Source organism: Nerophis lumbriciformis, linkage group LG07, assembly GCF_033978685.3.
Source record: "Nerophis lumbriciformis linkage group LG07, RoL_Nlum_v2.1, whole genome shotgun sequence".
NCBI classification, from domain to species: Eukaryota; Metazoa; Chordata; class Actinopteri; order Syngnathiformes; family Syngnathidae; genus Nerophis; species Nerophis lumbriciformis.
In genome coordinates this window covers 3,430,638-3,451,319 of record NC_084554.2, presented here as the reverse complement: position 1 = coordinate 3,451,319, position 20,682 = coordinate 3,430,638, and the positions used below count along the sequence as shown (strand labels likewise).

General features: G+C 43.5%; 1 protein-coding gene across 1 annotated transcript in view; it reads left to right on the top strand.

Moving 5' to 3' along the window:
• The window catches only part of odad2 (outer dynein arm docking complex subunit 2), a 250,447-nt gene that overhangs the window by 162,866 nt on the left and 66,899 nt on the right, over positions 1–20,682 (top strand). Inside the window, exon 18 of the mRNA XM_061965922.2 lies at positions 1,074–1,188. Coding sequence (XP_061821906.1) covers positions 1,074–1,188 — 115 coding nt within the window. The remainder of the gene's footprint in view (positions 1–1,073; positions 1,189–20,682) is intronic.

Here is a 20,682-nt window from a genome sequence, read left to right as displayed (position 1 = left end):
ACAGCAAAGTAAGTACACCAAGTTGAAGATGCAACAAAATTAGGTTTAATTAACACAAAAAAAGGCCGCAAATTAATTACACTGGACCTAATTAAATGTATTTTATAGTTGGTAAACATTTGGTATAATTAAGTATGTGATAAGTTGAAGATGCAACAAAATTAAGTAAAATATTAAAAAACTTAAAATGGGCAAAAATGAAAGAAGACAGCAAAGTAAGTACACCAAGTTGAAGATGCAACAAAATTAGGTTTAATTAACAAAAAAAAAAAGGCCGCAAATTAATTACACCGGACCTAATTAAATGTATTTTATAGGTTGGTAAAATTTGGTATAATTAAGTTGGTGATAAGTTGAAGATGCAACAAAATTAAGTAAAATTAAAAAAAAAAATTAAGATGGGCAAAAATGAAAGAAGACAGCAAAGTAAGTACACCGCACCTAAACAAAATATATCTAAGTTAAAAAATGTTACTTTGATGACACTTTTAAAAATGGTCGCAACATTTTCCAATCAATTTTCTACAAGTTTTGTGAACTTACGTTTTTTTTTTTAAATGTGTTAACACTATCAAGTTGGTAATAAGATGAAGAAACAATGAGTAATTTAACAAAACAAAATTAAGTAGAAGTTTAAAAAAAAAAATCTATTTTGCAAAGCGCCTGTAACAGGGCAGTAAAACGGCTGATTTAACAAAACAGAAGTCATCGTTATGGATTCACTAGCTGCGTAAGCCAGCTCAACAATCAGCTAAACAGACTCAATAACTCCACGGTGATGTCTTGTTGAATTTACTGAGGGATTTGTAAAGGTGAGACAATACAAAAATAATGCCGAACAAAATTAGGTTTCATAAACATAAAAAAAAGGGCTGCAAATTAATTACACTGGACCTAATTAAATGTATTTACGTGCCAACTTCACTGCTTTTGGGTTTTGTACTTGCACACAAGCTTTGCGTGCGCTATCAAGCTTTGCACGTGTTTTAATGCACGCAAAACTGAAGTAGATCAGGCCCAGAGTGATTATTTACTTGTTTGATGTTCAATGTGTATTTCTTCTTCTCCCAAAGGATCATTCAGGAGCTTGACGGAATCCGCTTGGTGTGGAGCTTGTTGAAAAACCCCAGTCCAGAAGTTCAGTCCAGCGCGGCGTGGGCCCTTTGTCCATGTATTGAAAATGCAAAGGTACAGTAAGAGATCTGCCTTGTAGTATTTATTATTATTATTAGGGCCCGCATGGCCCATTGCATAAGGACCTATTGAATTTGTAAGGTTTTATTCTTTATTCTTTATTCTTCCGCCGCCACATTAAACTGTAATTTGACCCACTTAACATGCTTCAAAACTCACCATATTTGATCAGGACCTGCGAAAATTGCCTTTTTAAAAAAAAAACCGAACCACAAACCTCAAAATTGCGCTCTAGCGCCCCCTAGGGAAAAAAACCCACTAGACTGCCTGTAACTCCCACTAGGAAGGTCGGAGAGACATGAAACAAAAACCTTTATGTAGGTCTGACTTAGACCTACATTTCATAATAGTACATTGTCGGGCTAAAATCAACAGGAAGTTGGCAATTCCCCCTTCAAGACAAAAAAGTACTAAAAACAGTAACTTTTGCCTCTTTGAGCTGTAATTTGACCCCCTTAACATGCTTCAAAACTCACCATATTTGACCCACACATCAGGACCTGCGATAATTGCCTTTTTAAAAAAAAAAACGAACCACAAAACTCAAAATTGCGCTCTAGCGCCCCCTAGGAAAAGAAAACCACTAGACTGCCTGTAACTCCCACTAGGAAGGTCGGAGAGACATGAAACAAAAACCTTTATGTAGGTCTGACTTAGACCTACATTTCATAATAGTACATTGTCGGGCTAAAATCAACAGGAAGATGGCAATTCCCCCTTCAAGACAAAAAAGTACTAAAAACAGTAACTTCTTCCTCTTTGAGCTGTAATTTGACCCCCTTAACATGCTTCAAAACTCACCGAACTGAACACACACATCAGGACTGGCAAAAATTGCGATGTAATAAAAAAAACCTAACCCCAAATCTCAAAATTGCGCTCTTGCGCAATTTTTGAATAAAACGGAGACAAAACTGCTCCTCGGAAGAAAAAAATGACAAAACTGCCTGTAACTCCCACTGGGAAGGTCGGAGAGACATGAAACAAAAACCTCTATGTAGGTCTCACTTAGACCTACATTTCATAAATTGACAACCCCCAGCAAAAATCAACAGGAAGTTTGCTATTCCCCCTTCAAAACAAATTTTTTGTAAAAACCGGTCACCTTCCTTCAAAAACTATCTCCTCTGAGCGCGTTTGTCGTTTCGGCTTCAAACTAACACAGGAGAGAGATTAAACCCTTGTGTATAAAATAACAGAACAGCGTTTTAATACCTGCTCCGGTTTTGATTTTATGACCCTTCAAAGACCCGCTGCGCTGCTGTTTTTTTAAGATGGCTGCTTAAAAGCAGGAAGCACCAACGTGCCCACACAATGCAGACAAGGTAGGTACACTAGACAAAAGTCTTGGGACACTTCAGACTAAAAGTAGACAAAAGTATTGGGACACTTCTGACTATCACTGGACAAAAGTATTGGGACATTTAGGACTAGCACCTGCCAAATATGCGGGCCCGACCAATGCTGCCTGCAGCTTTAATCATTATTGTCTTGCTATAGAGCAAACCGAAGACTCTGACGGCCTTAAGACTCTTGCGCTAAAGAGTTTTTGTTGGTTCAGAATGAAGTGTTTTGTGAGCCCGCTGGCAGCGTTACGTATATCACACACCACACCAACCTGCTGCTGGGAGGTTAGCAAGGGCAGAGCGGTGTCAGACGGGGGCTTTACGTGAACCGCAGCTTAATAAGAAGCAGAGCGGCTCCTTTGGCACATCAAGGTAGTTGAAGTGTGGACCAGGCGGAGAGAAAAGCCGTGGTAATATCCTGTGGTGTGGCTTCTCTTTCTTGCACTGAAAATCCTTACTCGACATGTGCCAAGCATTTAAAGGTTCAAAAATGGTGATGCATGCTAGGGTTGTCCCGATATCGCTACCAAAATGTATATCGATACCTTTCCAAAGAAAGGGAACTACGAAGAGGCTCTATTTTAACAGAAAATATTACAATACATTAAACATATGTTTCCTATTGTGCTCAAATAACAATTTTACAAGGTTAAAATATACATTTAAAGGCATTTCTTGTTGCACTCAAAGAACAATTTACAATGTTCCATATTACATATAGTCTGCTATCACTAAGGATTAGGTTAGAATATCATAAAAAGCTTGATTGACATACACATTATTCATGATCTAGGGTTGCCTCTCCTAGTCTGTGCTTTAAAGAAAATACAATTATTAGTAAGTACCGTATTTTTCGGAGTATAAGTCGCACCGGCCGAAAATGCATAATATAAAAAGAAAAAAACATATAAGTCGCACTGGAGTATAAGTCGCATTTTTGGGGGAAATGTATTTGATAAAAGCCAACACCAAGAATAGACATTTGAAAGGCAATTTAAAATTAAAGCTGCAAGCAGCATTGGTCGGGCCCGCATATTTGGCAGGTGCTAGTCCTAAATGTCCCAATACTTTTGTCCAGTAATAGTCATAAGTGTCCCAATACTTTTGTCTACTTTTAGTCAGAAGTGTCCCAAGACTTTTGTCTAGTGTACCTACCTTGTCTGCATTGTGTGGGCACGTTGGTGCTTCCTGCTTTTAAGCAGCCATCTTAAAAAAACAGCAGCGCAGCGGGTCTTTGAAGGGTCATGAAATCAAAACCGGAGCAGTTAGAAAAAAAGCGCTTCTGTCATTGTAATCACAAGGGTTCAATCTCTCTCCTGTGTTAGTTTGAAGGCGAAACGACAAACGCGCTCAGAAGAGATAGTTTTTGAAGAAAGGTGACCGGTTTTTACAAAAAATGTGTTTTGAAGGGGGAATAGCAAACTTCCTGTTGATTTTTGCTGGGGGTTGTCAATTTATGAAATGTAGGTCTAAAGACATGCACCTGGGGATAAGTTGATTGGCAACACTAAATTGGCCCTAGTGTGTGGATGTGAGTGTGAATGTTGTCTGTCTATCTGTGTTGGCCCTGCGATGAGGTGGCGACTTGTCCAGGGTGTACACCGCCTTCCGCCCGATTGTAGCTGAGATAGGCTCCAGCGCCCCCCGCAACCCCAAAGGGAATAAGCGGTAGAAAATGGATGGATGGATGGAGGTCTAAGTGAGACCTACATAGAGGTTTTTGTTTCATGTCTCTCCGACCTTCCCAGTGGGAGTTACAGGCAGTTTTGTCATTTTTTTCTTCCGAGGAGCAGTTTTTTTTGCGTTTTATTAAAAAATTGCAGTAGAGCGCAATTTTGAGATTTGGGGTTAGGTTTTTTTTTTTTTAGATCGCAATGTTTGCCAGTCCTGATGTGTGCGTTCAGTTCGGTGAGTTTTGAAGCATGTTAAGGGGGTCAAAATACAGCTCAAAGAGGCAAAAGTTACTGTTTTTAGTACTTTTTTGTCTTGAAGGGGGAATTGCCAACTTTCTGTAGAAATTAATTAAGGAAAAGTAGGTCTAAGTGAGACCTACATATAGGTTTTTGTTTCATGTCTTTATGACATTCCTACTGGGAGTTAGAGGCAGTTTTCTTTCTAGGGGGCGCTAGAGCGCAATTTTGAATTTTGGGGTTCGGTTTTTTCATTAAAAGGCAATTTTTGAAGGTCCTGATGTGTGTGTTAAATTTGGTGAGTTTCGAAGTATGTTAAGGGGGTCAAATTACAGCGCAAAGCTGCAAAGTGCGGAAGAATAATAATAAAGAATAAAACCTTACAAATTCAATAGGTCCTTATGTCCCATTGCATAGGAGTCGTTATACAATGGGCCATGCGGGCCCTAATAAATCAAGAATAGTGAACAACAAGCTGAATAAGTGTTTTATATGAGGCATAAATAACCAACTGGTATGTTAACGTAACATATTATGGTAAGAGTCATTCAAATAACTATAACATATAGAACATGCTATACGTTTACCAAACAATCTGTCACTCCTAATCGCTAAATCTTATACGTCTAGTCCAGGGGTCGGCAACCTTTACCAGTCAAAGAGCCATTTTGACCAGTTTCACAAATTAAAGATAACAATGGGAGCCACAAAAATTTTTTGAAATTTAAAATGAAATAACACTGCATAATAAGTTTTTTTTTTTTTTGCTTTGTGCTATGTATAAACCAGGGGTCTCAGACACGCTGCCCATACCTTTATATGGAATTTGAATGCTGGTGCGGCACGCGGGTTTTATTTGAATGGCGCTTGTCAGCGTCATGCGTGCCGTGATGGTACAGCAGATAGCACCCACTACAACCAGCGTGCCTGATCAGCCACACTTTGTCTGGGGCTACCGCTTGCTCACGTTGGTGTCAGCAAGGCATACTTGGTCAACAACCACACAGCTCACACTGACGGTGGCGGTATAAAAAAAAACAACTTTAACACTCTTACTAATAATGCGCCACACTGCGAACCCACACCAAACAAGAATGACAAACACATTTCGGGAGAACATCTGCACCGTAACACAACATAAACACAACAGGACAAATACCCAGAATCCCATGCAGCCCTAACTCTTCCGGGATACATTATACACGCGCCAAATGTTGTACCATGGGGCGGCGTGGCGTAGTGGGTAGAGCAACTGTTCCACAAACCTGAGGGTTGCAGGTTCACTCCCCGCCTCTTACCATCCAAAATCGCTGCCGTTGTGTCCTTGGGCGGGACACTTCACCCTTTGCCCCCGGTGCCACTCATACCGGTGAATTGAATGATGAATGATAGGTGGTGGTCGGAGGGGCCGTTGGCGCAAAAATTGCAGCCACGCTTCTGTCAGTCTACCCCAGGGCAGCTGTGGCTATGAAAGTAGCTTACCACCACCAGGTGTGAATGAATGATGGGTTGTACATGTAAAGCGACTTTGGGTACTTAGAAAAGCGCTATATAAATCCCAGGTATTATTACCATCATGGCACGCCCTTATTATAGCCATAAGGGTGAAAATCGGTGAATATTAATCCCGGGAGTTTTCTGCGAGAGGCACTGAAATCCGGAAGTCCCACGGGAAAATTGGGGGGTTCAGCAAGTAAGCTGCTGAGCCGCATCGGAGTGAACAAAGAGCCGCATGCGGCTCCGGAGCCGCAGGTTGCCGACCCCTGAACTAGTACAACTAATGATGATTTAAAAAGTTACAGTACCAATGATTGTCGCACACACACTAGGTGTGGTGAAATGATTCTCTGCATTTAACCCATCACCCTTGATAACCCCCTGGGAGGTGAGGGGAGCAGTGAGCAGCAGCGGTGGCTGCGCCCAGGGAAATATTTTTGGTGATTTAACCCCCAATTCCAACCCTTGATGCTGAGTGCCAAGCAGGGAGGTAATGGCTCCCATTTGTATAGTCTTTGGTATGACTCGGCCAGGATTTTACGGTTATTCCGCCGACTTGAGTTTTTTACCGTAAAATCAACTTTGGTACTACTTTTTACATACAGGTAAAAGCCAGTAAATTAGAATATTTTGAAAAACTTGATTTATTTCAGTAATTGCATTCAAAAGGTGTAACTTGTACATTATATTTATTCATTGCACACAGACTGATGCATTCAAATGTTTATTTCATTTAATTTTGATGATTTGAAGTGGCAACAAATGAAAATCCAAAATTCCGTGTGTCACAAAATTAGAATATTACTTAAGGCTAATACAAAAAAGGGATTTTTAGAAATGTTGGCCAACTGAAAAGTATGAAAATGAAAAATATGAGCATGTACAATACTCAATACTTGGTTGGAGCTCCTTTTGCCTCAATTACTGCGTTAATGCGGCGTGGCATGGAGTCCATGAGTTTCTGGCACTGCTCAGGTGTTATGAGAGCCCAGGTTGCTCTGATAGTGGCCTTCAACTCTTCTGCGTTTTTGGGTCTGGCATTCTGCATCTTCCTTTTCACAATACCCCACAGATTTTCTATGGGGCTAAGGTCAGGGGAGTTGGCGGGCCAATTTAGAACAGAAATACCATGGTCCGTAAACCAGGCACGGGTAGATTTTGCGCTGTGTGCAGGCGCCAAGTCCTGTTGGAACTTGAAATCTCCATCTCCATAGAGCAGGTCAGCAGCAGGAAGCATGAAGTGCTCTAAAACTTGCTGGTAGACGGCTGCGTTGACCCTGGATCTCAGGAAACAGAGTGGACCGACACCAGCAGATGACATGGCACCCCAAACCATCACCCAACCATGCAAATTTTGCATTTCCTTTGGAAATCGAGGTCCCAGAGTCTGGAGGAAGACAGGAGAGGCACAGGATCCACGTTGCCTGAAGTCTAGTGTAAAGTTTCCACCATCAGTGATGGTTTGGGGTGCCATGTCATCTGCTGGTGTCGGTCCATTCTGTTTCCTGAGATCCAGGGTCAACGCAGCCGTCTACCAGCAAGTTTTAGAGCACTTCATGCTTACTGCTGCTGACCTACTCTATGGAGATGGAGATTTCAAGTTCCAACAGGACTTGGCGCCTGCACACAGCGCAAAATCTACCCGTGCCTGGTTTACGGACCATGGTATTTCTGTTCTAAATTGGCCCGCCAACTCCCCTGACCTTAGCCCCATAGAAAATCTGTGGGGTATTGTGAAAAGGAAGATGCAGAATGCCAGACCCAAAAAGGCAGAAGAGTTGAAGGCCACTATCAGAGCAACCTGGGCTCTCATAACACCTGAGCAGTGCCAGAAACTCATCGACTCCATGCCACGCCGCATTAACGCAGTAATTGAGGCAAAAGGAGCTCCAACCAAGTATTGAGTATTGTACATGCTCATATTTTTCATTTTCATACTTTTCAGTTGGCCAACATTTCTAAAAATCCCTTTTTTGTATTAGCCTTAAGTAATATTCTAATTTTGTGACACACGGAATTTTGGATTTTCATTTGTTGCCACTTCAAATCATCAAAATTAAATGAAATAAACATTTGAATGCATCAGTCTGTGTGCAATGAATACATATAATGTACAAGTTACACCTTTTGAATGCAATTACTGAAATAAATCAAGTTTTTCAAAATATTCTAATTTACTGGCTTTTACCTGTATACAGCAAGATACTAAAACAATAAAAACACATTAAAACAAGATTTTACGGTAAAAAAAAAAATAAAGTGTTTGAACTGACGACCTACCCCATCTCAGGGCGGACACTCTAACCACTATTTGAAGAATGAAAATGAAAACAACTTGTTCAGGAGATCATCTGTTAATGTGGCCCAGATGGGTGTCTCTGGTCGAAGCACTTCTTCTGTTTCTGTACTTGGCTGGAGTTTCTAAAGCTCAAGTAAAGGACTGTGAAAATGATGCATGGCGAGCATATGGAGGAATAGCAGGGCGGCTTTTGAAGACTAATAAAGTCTGACAATGTTTGTCCAGATCTCCTTTCTGCCAATTCTGAGCTAAATTCATGAACATGTTTTTTGAAATTGCTTCTTTTTTTTTTTTACTCATCGCAACAAGGAAACTGATATAGTTGTTTTTGGCACCGCATTCATTCCGATAGAATAAATCCATGTGTTTGGATTTTGCAGGTTTATATTGAATTTATGAGAACTTTGAATATTTAATGACTGAACAGATAATTGACAGGCCCACACACACAAACTATGAAGCACTAACTCCAATTGTCTCAAGTGGACACAAAAAGTCACTTAACTCCTCTTAAGTTGCTCCTACTCGAAGTTGGGTGACTTTATATACTCTGGACCTAGACGTTGAGTAATCGCTCAACATACATGGCGGACAATAACTGATGCCAGTCCAAATGCGTTTTCTGTCTTCCCTCGTCGGCCAGGTAAGGAGCCCGCATTCTCGTTGTCTCCCCTTCGACAAATGGACAAAGTTTTTCGCTGAGTAGAATCACAGCTGACCAGGACATTCGAAAGTTCTCTTGCCACAACACACTCGTTGGCAACACATATCCCACCAGGCGGCCGTTATTTAACTACTCAGTGGTCAGAGTGTCCTGAGATGGGTAGGTTGTGAGTCATTCCAGTCCGGTTTTAAAGCCCTCCACAGCACAGAGTCAGCGCTTCTAAAAGTTTTTAACGATATCCTCCTGTCCACTGATTCTGGTAAATATGTTGTCCTGGTGCTTTTAGATCTGTCTGCTGCGTTCCACGCCACCTTAATCACTCGTCTTGAGAACTGTGTGGGCATTAAGGGCGCCGCCCTCAACTGGTTCCCGTCGTACCTAACCGACAGGAGTTTTTGTGTAAAAGTAGACAGTTTTATGTCGTCCACAGCTCCTTTACCACATGGGGTCCCCCAGGGCTCAATCCTTGCCCCCAATTTTATTTGCGCTTTACCTTCTCCCCCTTGGTTCTATTTTTAGGAAGTACAGTATTGCATTTCATTTTTACGCCGACGATTGCCAGATTTATTTTCCCATGGCACAAAATAACACGGTTCAACGTCTTATTGACTGCCTGCACGACATCAAAGTCTGGCTTTCAGCTAACTTCCTGAGCCTAAATGAAGACAAAACAGAAGTTATGTTGTTCGGTCCAAGTCGCTCTCCCTCCCCCAACGTTGACCTCGGCACTCTGACCCCGTATCTCAGCGACTGTGTCACAAACCTGGGGGTAAAGTTCGACTCAGATTTTAAATTCGAAAAACAAATCAGCAGCGTCGTTCAAAAAAGCTTTTATCAATTACGCCAAATAGCGAAAGTGAAACCGCTTCTATCAAGACATGATCTTGAGAAATTAATCCACGCTTTTATCTCGACTCGTCTTGATTATTGTAATGCCCTGTATGTTGGCATTAGCCAGGCCTGCAGCTCGTGCAGAACTCTGCTGCTCGTCTGCTAACACAGACCCGCAGACGTGAGCACATCACCCCTATTTTAGCGTCCCTTCACTGGCTCCCTGTGCGTTATCGAATCAATTTTAAACTCCTTTTATTTGTTTTTAAATGTCTAAACAACCTCGCGCCAACCTATCTCTCCGACCTCCTTCAGCCTTACTGCCCCACCCGATCCTTAAGATCAGCCGATCAGCTGCTGTTGACGGTCCCTGACACAAGGCTGAAGCTTAGAGGTGACAGAGCTTTCGCCGTTGCTGCTCCCAAGCTCTGGAACGACCTACCTCTGAGTGTTAGACAAGCCTCCTCTCTTCCTGTTTTTAAATCTCTCTTAAAAACATACTTTTATTCCATGGCTTTTAACACTGAGTGATATCCATCCTGCAATGGCGCCCCATAATACACCTGCTGTGATCCTGTTTTTATGTTTTTATGTTTTTATTAATTCTATTTTAATTATTTATTTTTTATCGTGTTCTGTTTGTGTTGTGTTGTGTTTGCTCGGTACTCGTTTTATCTTTTAACCTGTTCATTGTACAGCACTTTGGCTACCCCTGTGGTAAATTTTAAATGTGCTTTATAAAGTTAAAGTTAAAGTACCAATGATTGTCACACACACACTAGGTGTGGCGAGATTATTCTCTGCATTTGACCCATCACCCTTGATCACCCCCTGGGAGGTGAGGGGAGCAGTGGGCAGCAGCGGTGGCCGCGCCCGGGAATCATTTTGGTGATTTAACCCCCAATTCCAACCCTTGATGCTGAGTGCCAAGCAGGGAGGTAATGGCTCCCATTTTTATAGTCTTTGGTATGACTCGGCCGGGGTTTTAACTCACAACCTACCGATCTCAGGGCGGACACTCTAACCACCAGGCCACTGAGTAGGTCCACTAGGCCACTGAGTAGGAGGTAAATAAAGTTGATTTGATTTGATTTGATACCAAAGACTATAAAAATGGGAGCCATTACATCCCTGCTTGGCACTCAGCATAAAGGGTTGGAATTGGGGGTTAAATCACCAAAAATGATTCCAGGGCGCGGCCACCGCTGCTGCTCACTGCTCCCCTCACCTCCCAGGGGGTGATCAAGGGTGATGGGTCAAATGCAGAGGACAAATTTCACCACACCTATTGTGTGTGTGTGTGTGTGTGTGACAATCATTGGTACTTTAACTTTTAACTTATCCAAAACCGTCGCTCAACATTGCTATGTTGCCGTCTGGGATGTGGTGTATTAGAGATGCGCGGATAGGCAATTATTTCATCCGCAACCGCATCAGAAAGTCGTCAACCATCCGCCATCCACCCGACCTAACATTTGATCAGAACCGCACCCGCCCGTTGTTATATATCTAATATAGACGATGCAAGGCATTAGTGAGGTTATAAAGCTTTTGCCTGTTAAAGAAAGGAGACTGATCCAATGCAGCACAGACATTCGCGTGCCACGCTGTCACGGCCCAGACGCACACCAGTGCGCAATCATATGGGAGCCGCGCTGAGCGCACCTCCAAGCGCGTCTCGCTGCCGGCGACGGCCGGGTATGGGCCCGACGCTCCAGCGCCATCCATTTTCAGGGCTAGTTGATTCGGCAGGTGGGTTGTTACACACTCCTTAGCGGGTTCCGACTTCCATGGCCACCGTCCTGCTGTCTATATCAACCAGGGTGAGCCCCACCCCTTTCGTGAGCGCACTGCGCGCGGAGTGACCCCTGTTACGCGCCCCCGGCAACAGGGGTGGCGGGCAGGTAAGCTGCTTACCTGCTGCGCGTGACGCCGGCCGCGGCGAAGGCGGACGAGGCGGGGTGTCGGTGCGGTGGGCGCGGTGGTGACCCTGGACGTGCGTCGGGCCCTTCTCGCGGATCGCCTCAGCTACGGCTCCCGGTGGGGCCCTCTCGGGGGAAGGGGCCTCGGTCCCGGACCCCGGCGAGGCGTCCCTTCTCCGCTCCGTAAAAGTGTCCATCTCTTTTCTTTTTTTTTCTTCTGTTGTGGCATATGCTGCAGGTGCCTGCTCGTTTTTCGTATGTGGGTAACAACATTTAACTATGTATATATATTTACCAATTGGTTTAACTGCCACCCGCCTGAATCTATTTAAAATCTAATTTTTTTTCATTTCAACCGCCCGACCCGACCCGCGGATAAAATCTAATTTTTTTTTTATTTCATCCGCCCGATCCGCGGATAATCCGCGGACTCCGCGGTTGTGCCCGCAAACCGCGCATCTCTACGGCGCACTTACCCGTGTAAAAAAATTCCCAAGGGAACCTTAAACAATGGGTTAGTGTGGCTTAGGGATGTCCCGATCCAGGTTTTTGCACTTCCGATCCGATACCGATATTGTTTTTGCATTTCCGATCCGATACTGACCGATACCGATACTGGCCTATCCGAGCATGTATTGAAGTTTAAAGTTATTTAGCCTACTTAGTTGTCAGAATCATGTTGAAAAGGGTTTTAGTACTCTTGATAACAACTAGCCAGCTGAATTAGGGGAGTTTGAATAATACACAATGGTTGGTAACAAGAAACTGACCTGTTTATTCAAGGATAAACACAAAATAGACAAAATTATACATGACAAACAGAAATGGCATCATTGAAACTAGGGCTGGGCGATATGGCCTTTTTTTAATATTGCCATATTTTAAGGCCATATTGCGATACACGATATATATCTCAATATTTTGCCTTAGCCTTGAATGAACACTTGATGCATATAATCACAGCAGTATGATGATTCTATGTGTTTTGATTGATTGATTGAGACTTTTATTAGTAGGTTGCACAGTGAAGTACATATTCCGTACAATTGACCACTAAATGGTAACACCCCAATAAGTTTTTCCACTTGTTTAAGTCGGGGTCCACTTAAATTGATTCATGATACAGATATATACTATCAGATATATACTATCATCATAATACAGTCATCACACAAGATAATCACATTGAATTATTGACATTATTTATAATCCAGGGTGTGGAGGGTAAGTGTCAAAAAGACAGCCAAAAGAGTTTGATATGAGAATAAATCTAAAGTTAAAATATAGGGTAGAAATACACCCATTTGCAGGAAATGTAGTCTTGATTTTCAAAATGTTCTTTCAAGGCTTGCATGTCTACATTAAAACATTCTTCTTCATACTGCATTAATATATGCTACTTTTAAACTTTCATGCAGAGAAGGAAATCACAACTAAAAAAAAAAAAATCAAAATTTTTTTCATACGGTGTTGATGTGGACATTTTTGCCTCTGCATTTTGATGGTGTGGACGTGTGGCACCGAACGGAGATAAGCGTCTCGACAGACGTCACAATGTTTGAACAATGATGACGAAAACTGTTGTCTCTGTCGTGTCCGTGTGTCGAAAATTGTTATGCGCTTATTTTTTTATTTGATTTTGTGCGTGGCATAGATTTGCCGTGCGCAGAGGACGCTTGAGCAGGGGCGCACCTTAGCGGCTGCGCTAGCATCACAGCTAACGTTAGCCATGCCGCTACCTCGCTCTCTGCTGGGAGAGGACGTATACGTATTTGACGTATGTCGTGACAGTATGTGACGTGTGTAAGAAGGTGCGCTCGCTGTCTGTGAGAGGGAGACACAGGAAAGAGTGAGAAGAGCCTGTCGTGTAATGCCAGCAGCTAAAAGCAACTGCGTGAGAATTGTGGATGTGTTGAAGGTGTGCTGGAAAATGCGGAACGGAAATTAGGGAGCAGCAGAAAAGTGGAATGTATTATTTAAATCGGTGCGTTGGAAAAACACGGACCGGAGTTTTTTTTTAAACTGGATCTGGATCGGCATTTTCCCATGCCTTGCCGATACGCAATTTTTGGCAAATATCGGCAGCCAATCCGATCCAAATATCGGATCGGGACATCCCTAGTGTGGCTGACACGGGATTTAGACTAAATAGTTATTCGTATCAGGAGTTCCATCCATCCATCCATCCATCTATCCATTTTCTTCCGCTTATTCGAGGTCGGGTCGCGAGGGCAGCAGCCTAAGTAGAGGAGCCCAGACTTCCCTCTCCCTAGCCACTTCATACAGCTCCTCCCTGCCCTCTGCTATGGTCTCCCAAGACAAACAGGTCCTAGGTGAGGGATCAGACAAAGAGCAGCTCAAAGACAAAGTACAACTCGAGGACCTAGATTTCCCTCGCCCGGACGCAGGTCACGGGGGCTCCTCTCTGGAGCCAGCCAGGCCCGGAGGTGGGGCACGATGACGAGCGCCTGGTCGGGCCTGTCCCATCAGCCCGAAGAGGCAACGTGGGTCCCCCCTCCAATGGGCTCACCACTCATGGGAGGGGTCATAGAGGTCGGGTGCAGCGTGAGCTGGGCGGAAGCCGAAGGCAGGGCACTTGGCGGCAGCCGAAGGCAGGGCACTTGGCGGTCCGATCCTCGGCTACATAAGCTAGCTCTTGGGACGTATCAGGACTTATTCGGCTTAATATAGACCGGGCCTAAAACACACGATAAAGTCTTATCTATTTCATTTGATCCTTGCCGAGAGTAGTTTTCCAGTCTGGGGGTCTACGCAGGCCATGAAAGAGATTCAGCGCTAGTCGCATCGCAGCTGGTGGCTTAAGAGAGCTTCCTCTGTCGCCGGGACTACCGGCCAGCCATCATCAGTATTCTTGAAGAAGAGCTTCCTGTGTGTGTTTGGAAGGCTTGTCTGGCCGGCCTTGGACACCCAACACCCGCACCCCCCCCCCGCCCACTTTTCTACACTTCACTGCTCACACATTGCTCATCCCCTTGGCAAGGCATCACAGGACTCATAGACTGCGTCCTGGCTACAACTCAGCAGCATACTAACTCAACTGCAACTAAACTGGGGTTCTGCATTTGGCAAAGTCCCACTCAAGGGTCCAGACCGCAACACCGACAAAAAAACTTTAGGATGAACCGGAATATAATTCTCGAGGGACCTTTAAAAATCAATGAATGGACAAACATTCCCCGAGACACACTCCAGCATTTTGTAGTGGAAAGTCTCCCCACAAGAGTCTTAAGTTGTGTACTTATGCCCATGCAGGCTATTTAGATTTAAAGCTAGCCACCTTTTGCAATCTAGCAGTAGTATTTTAAGAGTGCGCTAATGTGCCAAGCTCTAGTCAAGCCAATTGCCCTGTGGTTCTTGTAGAGCTCCCTACCAGACTCTGGTTTTGGTAGATGGTTGCTCCATAAGTGGGTACGAGTTCTGTGGTACTGACTCGGATCATGAATCTGAATTGTGAGAAGTTCTCTGGGGGTAAGAGCTGTAAATATCACCTATTTGCTTTCAATCCCAGACCAGTTGCATTTGTTGCCCACTTCTATTATGTAAGGACATTTAGAGAAATACAACTCACTATAACACTGAATCAGTGGGATGTTCTCTGAAGACTTCAGTTTTTTGCTTATTTTTGCTACCTTGTGGGCTTATTTTTGATGCCTAATAAGTAGAGATGTCCGATAATGGCTTTTTTGCTGATATCCGATATTCCGATATTGTCCAACTCTTAATTACTGATACCAACCGATACCGATATATACAGTGGTGGAATTAACACATTATTATGCCTAATTTTTTTTTCTGCTGAAAAGCAGAGACCTAATCCTGCAGCCACCAAACCAGATCCCCTCAACGCCTTGACTGCGCCTAGAAATTCTGTCCATAAAAGTTATGAACAGAATCGGTGACAAAGGGCAGCCTTGGCGGAGTCCAACCCTCACTGGAAACGTGTCCGACTTACTGCCGGCAATGCGGACCAAGCTCTGGCACTGATCATACAGGGAGCGGACTGCCACAATCAGACAGTCCGATACCCCATACTCTCTGAGCACTCCCCACAGGACTTCCCGAGGGACACGGTCGAATGCCTTCTCCAAGTCCACAAAACACATGTAGACTGGTTGGGCAAACTCCCATGCACCCTCAAGGACCCTGCCGAGAGTATAGAGCTGGTCCACAGTTCCACGACCAGGACGAAAACCACACTGTTCCTCCTGAATCCGAGGTTTGACTATCCGGCGTAGCCTCCTCTCCAGTACACCTGAATAGACCTTACCGGGAAGGCTGAGGAGTGTGATCCCACAATAGTTAGAACACACCCTCCTGTTCCCCTTCTTAAAGAGAGGAACCACCACCCCGGTCTGCCAATCCAGAGGTAGCGCCCCCGATGTCCACGCGATGCTGCAGAGTCTTGTCAACCAAGACAGCCCCACAGCATCCAGAGCCTTAAGGAACTCCGGGCGGATCTCATCTACCCCTGGGGCCTTGCCACCGAGGAGCTTTTTAACTACCTCAGTAACCTCAGCCCCAGAAATAGGAGAGCCCACCACAGACTCCCCAGGCACTGCTTCCTCATAAGACATAATAACACATTATTATGCCTAATTTTGTTGTGATGCCCCGCTGGATGCATTAAACAATGTAACAAGGATTTCCAAAATAAATCAACTCAAGTTATGGAAAAAAATGCCAACATGGCACTGCCATATTTATTATTGAGGTCACAAAGTGCATTATTGGTGGACGTTTGGGGTAGGGAGTGTATATTGCAGCGTCCCTGTGGAGTTAGTGCTGCAAAGGATTCTGGGTATTTGTTCTGTTGTGTTTATGTTGTGTTACGGTGCGGATGTTCTCCCGAAATGTGTTTGTCATTCTTGTTTGGTGTGGGTTCACAGTAGGGATGTCCCGATCTGATATTTGGATCGGATCAGCTGCCGATATTTGCCAAAAATTGCGTATCGGCAAGGCATGGGAAAATGCCGATCCAGATCCAGTTTAAAAAAAAAACTCCGGTCCGTGTTTTCCAACGCACCGATTTGAATAACACATTCCACTTTTCTGCTGCTCCGTAATTTCCGTTCCGCATTTTCCAGCACACCTTCAACACATCCACAATTCTCACGCAGTTGCTTTTAGCTGCTGGCATTACACGACAAGCTCTTCTCACTCTTTCCTGTGTCTCCCTCTCACAGACAGCAAGTGCACCTTCTTACACACGTCACATACTGTCACGTCATACGTCACATACTGTCACGTCATACGTCACATACTGTCACGTCATACGTCACATACGTATACGTCCTCCCCGAGCAGAGAGGTAGCAGCATGGCTAACATTAGCTGTGATGCTAGCGCAGCCGTGCGAGCAACGCTCCCTCTAAGGTGCTCGCCTGTGCAATTGCGCACTGTTTAAGCGTCCTCTGCGCATAGCAAATCTATGCCACGCACAAAATCAAATAAAAAAATAAGCGCATAACAATTTTCGACACACGGACACGACAGAGAAAACAGTTTTCGTCATCATTGTTCAAATATTGTGACGTCTGTCGAGACGCTTATCTCCATTCGGTGCCACACGTCCACACCATCAAAATGCAGAGGCAAAAATGTCCAGATCAACACCGTATGAAAAAATTAGTGATTTTTTTAGTTGTGATTTCCTTCTCTGCATGAAAGTTTAAAAGTAGCATATATTAATGCAGTATGAAGAAGAATGTTTTAATGTAGACATGCAAGCCTTGAAAGACAATTTTGAAAATCAAGACTACATTTCCTGCAAATGGGTGCATTTCTACCCTATATTTTAACTTTAGATTTATTCTCATATCAAACTCTTTTGGCTGTCTTTTTGACACTTACCCTCCACACCCTGGATTATAAATAATGTCAATAATTCAATGTGATTATCTTGTGTGATGACTGTATTATGATGATAGTATATATCTGATAGTATATATCTGTATCATCAATCAATTTAAGTGGACCCCGACTTAAACAAGTGTAAAAACTTATTGGGGTGTTACCATTTAGTGGTCAATTGTACGGAATATGTACTTCACTGTGCAACCTACTAATAAAAGTCTCAATCAATCAATCAAAACACATAGAATCATCATACTGCTGTGATTATATGCATCAAGTGTTCATTCAAGGCTAAGGCAAAATATCGAGATATATATCGTGTATCGCAATATGGCCTTAAAATATCGCAATATTAAAAAAAGGCCATATCGCCCAGCCCTAGTTCAATGATGCCATTTCTGTTTGTCATGTATAATTGTGTCTATTTTGTGTTTATCCTTGAATAAACAGGTCAGTTTCTTGTTACCAACCATTGTGTATTATTCAAACTCCCCTAATTCAGCTGGCTAGTTGTTATCAAGAGTACTAAAACCCTTTTCAACATGATTCTGACAACTAAGTAGGCTAAATAACTTTAAACTTTAATACATGCTCGGATAGGCCAGTATCGGTCAGTATCGGTATCGGATCGGAAATGCAAAAACAATATCGGTATCGGATCGGAAGTGCAAAAACCTGGATCGGGACATCCCTAATTCACAGTGTGGCGCATATTTGTAACAGTGTTAAAGTTGTTTATACGGCCACCCTCAGTGTGACCTGTATGGCTGTTGACCAAGTAAGCCTTGCATTAACTCGTGATGAGAAAAGCCGTAGATATTATGTGACTCGGACGGCACGCACGCAAAGGAAACGCCTTTAAGGTTTATCGCGCTCTGTACTTCTCCCTACGCCCTTTTAAAAAGTCATACATTTTACTTTTTGAAACCAATAATTTCCGATATCACATTTTAAAGCATGTATCGGCCGATAATATCGGCAGTCCAATATTATCGGACATCCTTAATCATAAGTCAGGCAGATATTTATATTCTGGAAAGCATGACAATAATATTTGTTGCGATATTGGATACTATTAAAGGTTTAAAGTTTTGCAATTTCACGCAGCACTTAATTTTTTTTCTGTCAAAAAGGAAAACTAATACGACTTTAACACTGTTACAAATATGCGCCACACTGTGAACCCACACCGAACAAGAATGACAAACACATTTCGGGAGAACATCCGCACCGTAACACAACATAAACACAACAGAACAAATACCCAGAATCCCATGCAGCACTAACTCCTCCGGGACGCTGCAATATACACTCCCTAACCCCCACCTCAACAAGATATTAGTACTTTACTAACGCATATTTCGAGGGCCAAATATAAAATAACGTGGCGGGCCAGACTTGGCCCCTGGGCCTTGAGTTTGACACCTGTGTACCGTGTTTTCCGCACCATAAGGCGCCCTGGGTTATAAGCCGCGCCTTCAATGAACGGCATATTTCAAAACTTTGTCCACCTATAAGCCGCCCCGTGTTGTAAGCCGCATCTAACTGCGCTAAAGGAATGTCAAAAAAACAGTCAGATAGGTCAGTCAAACTTTAATAATATATTAAAACCAGCGTGATGTGGGCGCGCATGGAGTCGTATATCAACATGGACGGAGCTGCGTGAAAAAAGCCACCCGGCCTCTTCGCGTAAACTTACCTTAACCACTCGCTCATCTTTTCTTCATCCATCCCTTCGAGTTAGCTTTTATGATGACGCCGGCTGGAAAGGTCTCTTTTGGCAAGGTCTTCCTTTTGAATATCACCATGGGTGGAAGTTTCTGGCCATTAGCATGGCAAGCTAGAACCACAGTGAAGGATGACTTCTCATTCCCTGTGGTGCGAATATTCACCGTACGTGCTCCCGTTGTATCCACAGTGCGGTTCACAGGAATATCAAAAATCAGTGGAACCTCGTCCATGTTGATAATGTTCTCTGGCCGGATCTTTTTTTCAGCTATCTTGTTTTTACAATATGCACGGAAAGTAGCCAACTTTTCTTGAAAGTCTTTAGGCAGTTGCTGTGAAATAGTAGTCCGTGTGCGGATGGAGAGATTGCGTCTTTTCATGAACCGGAAACCTGTCGCTTAGTAGGAACCATTTTGTGGTCTTTACAGATGTAAACACACAAAGGAAATGAAACGTAATATCCGCGCGCTTCTTCTTCTTCTACGCGGGCGGGTGGTTGCTTACAGTAGAAGAAGAAGCGCTTCCTGTTCTATGGGGGCGGGTGCTTGCCTTGGCGGTTGCTTGCGTAGAAGAAGAAGCACTTCCTCTTCTACGGGGAAAAAAGATGGCGGCTGTTTACCGTAGTTGCGAGACCGAAACTTTATGAAAATTAATCTTAATATTTATCCATATATAAAGCGCACCGGGTTATAAGGCGCACTGTCAGCTTTTGAGTAAATTTGTGGTTTTTAGGTGCGGCTAATAGTGCGGAAAATACGGTAATGTGCATGATCCCATCTCACAAAAATGAAGAAATATAACAAATGTTGACTTATCTACCAGGTGTTTTATACATCTATAAACAAAACTATCGGTGCGTCCCGTGGGACAGGCGGAAGTTAAGTCTGAGAAAATGCAGTCATTTATGTAGGAAATGCGTCATGGGTCGGTACCGGTCCCCGGACCGGTGGTTGTGGACCACTGTCATAGAGGAGTTACTCTAATGGATATGAATTAATTGAGTCCACTCACGTGAATGAATGCCGCACCTCCAATAGAATGTACTAGGGTTGTACAGTACACCGGCACTAATATAGTACCGCGATACTAATGAATCATATTCGGTACTACAGTATATCGCCTCTAAAAAGTACCGGTTTCCCCCCTACCCACCTTTTTTTAACGGGCATGACGGCGCGTCGTCACATTGCGGGTTTTACGAGCAGAGGAGCATGTTCGGCAGCGCACACACACAAGAGTACTTACAAGCAGACACAGTGTGTAGAAAGAAAAGGGAGAATAGACACATTTTGGCTTAAAAACTAACAATAAAGGTGAAGTTATAACACTGAAACACCCTCAGGACAACATTTCAGACATAAACCACAGGTCCATCACCCGACTGGCAAAAACAATAGTCCAGGATATCACTCACCCAC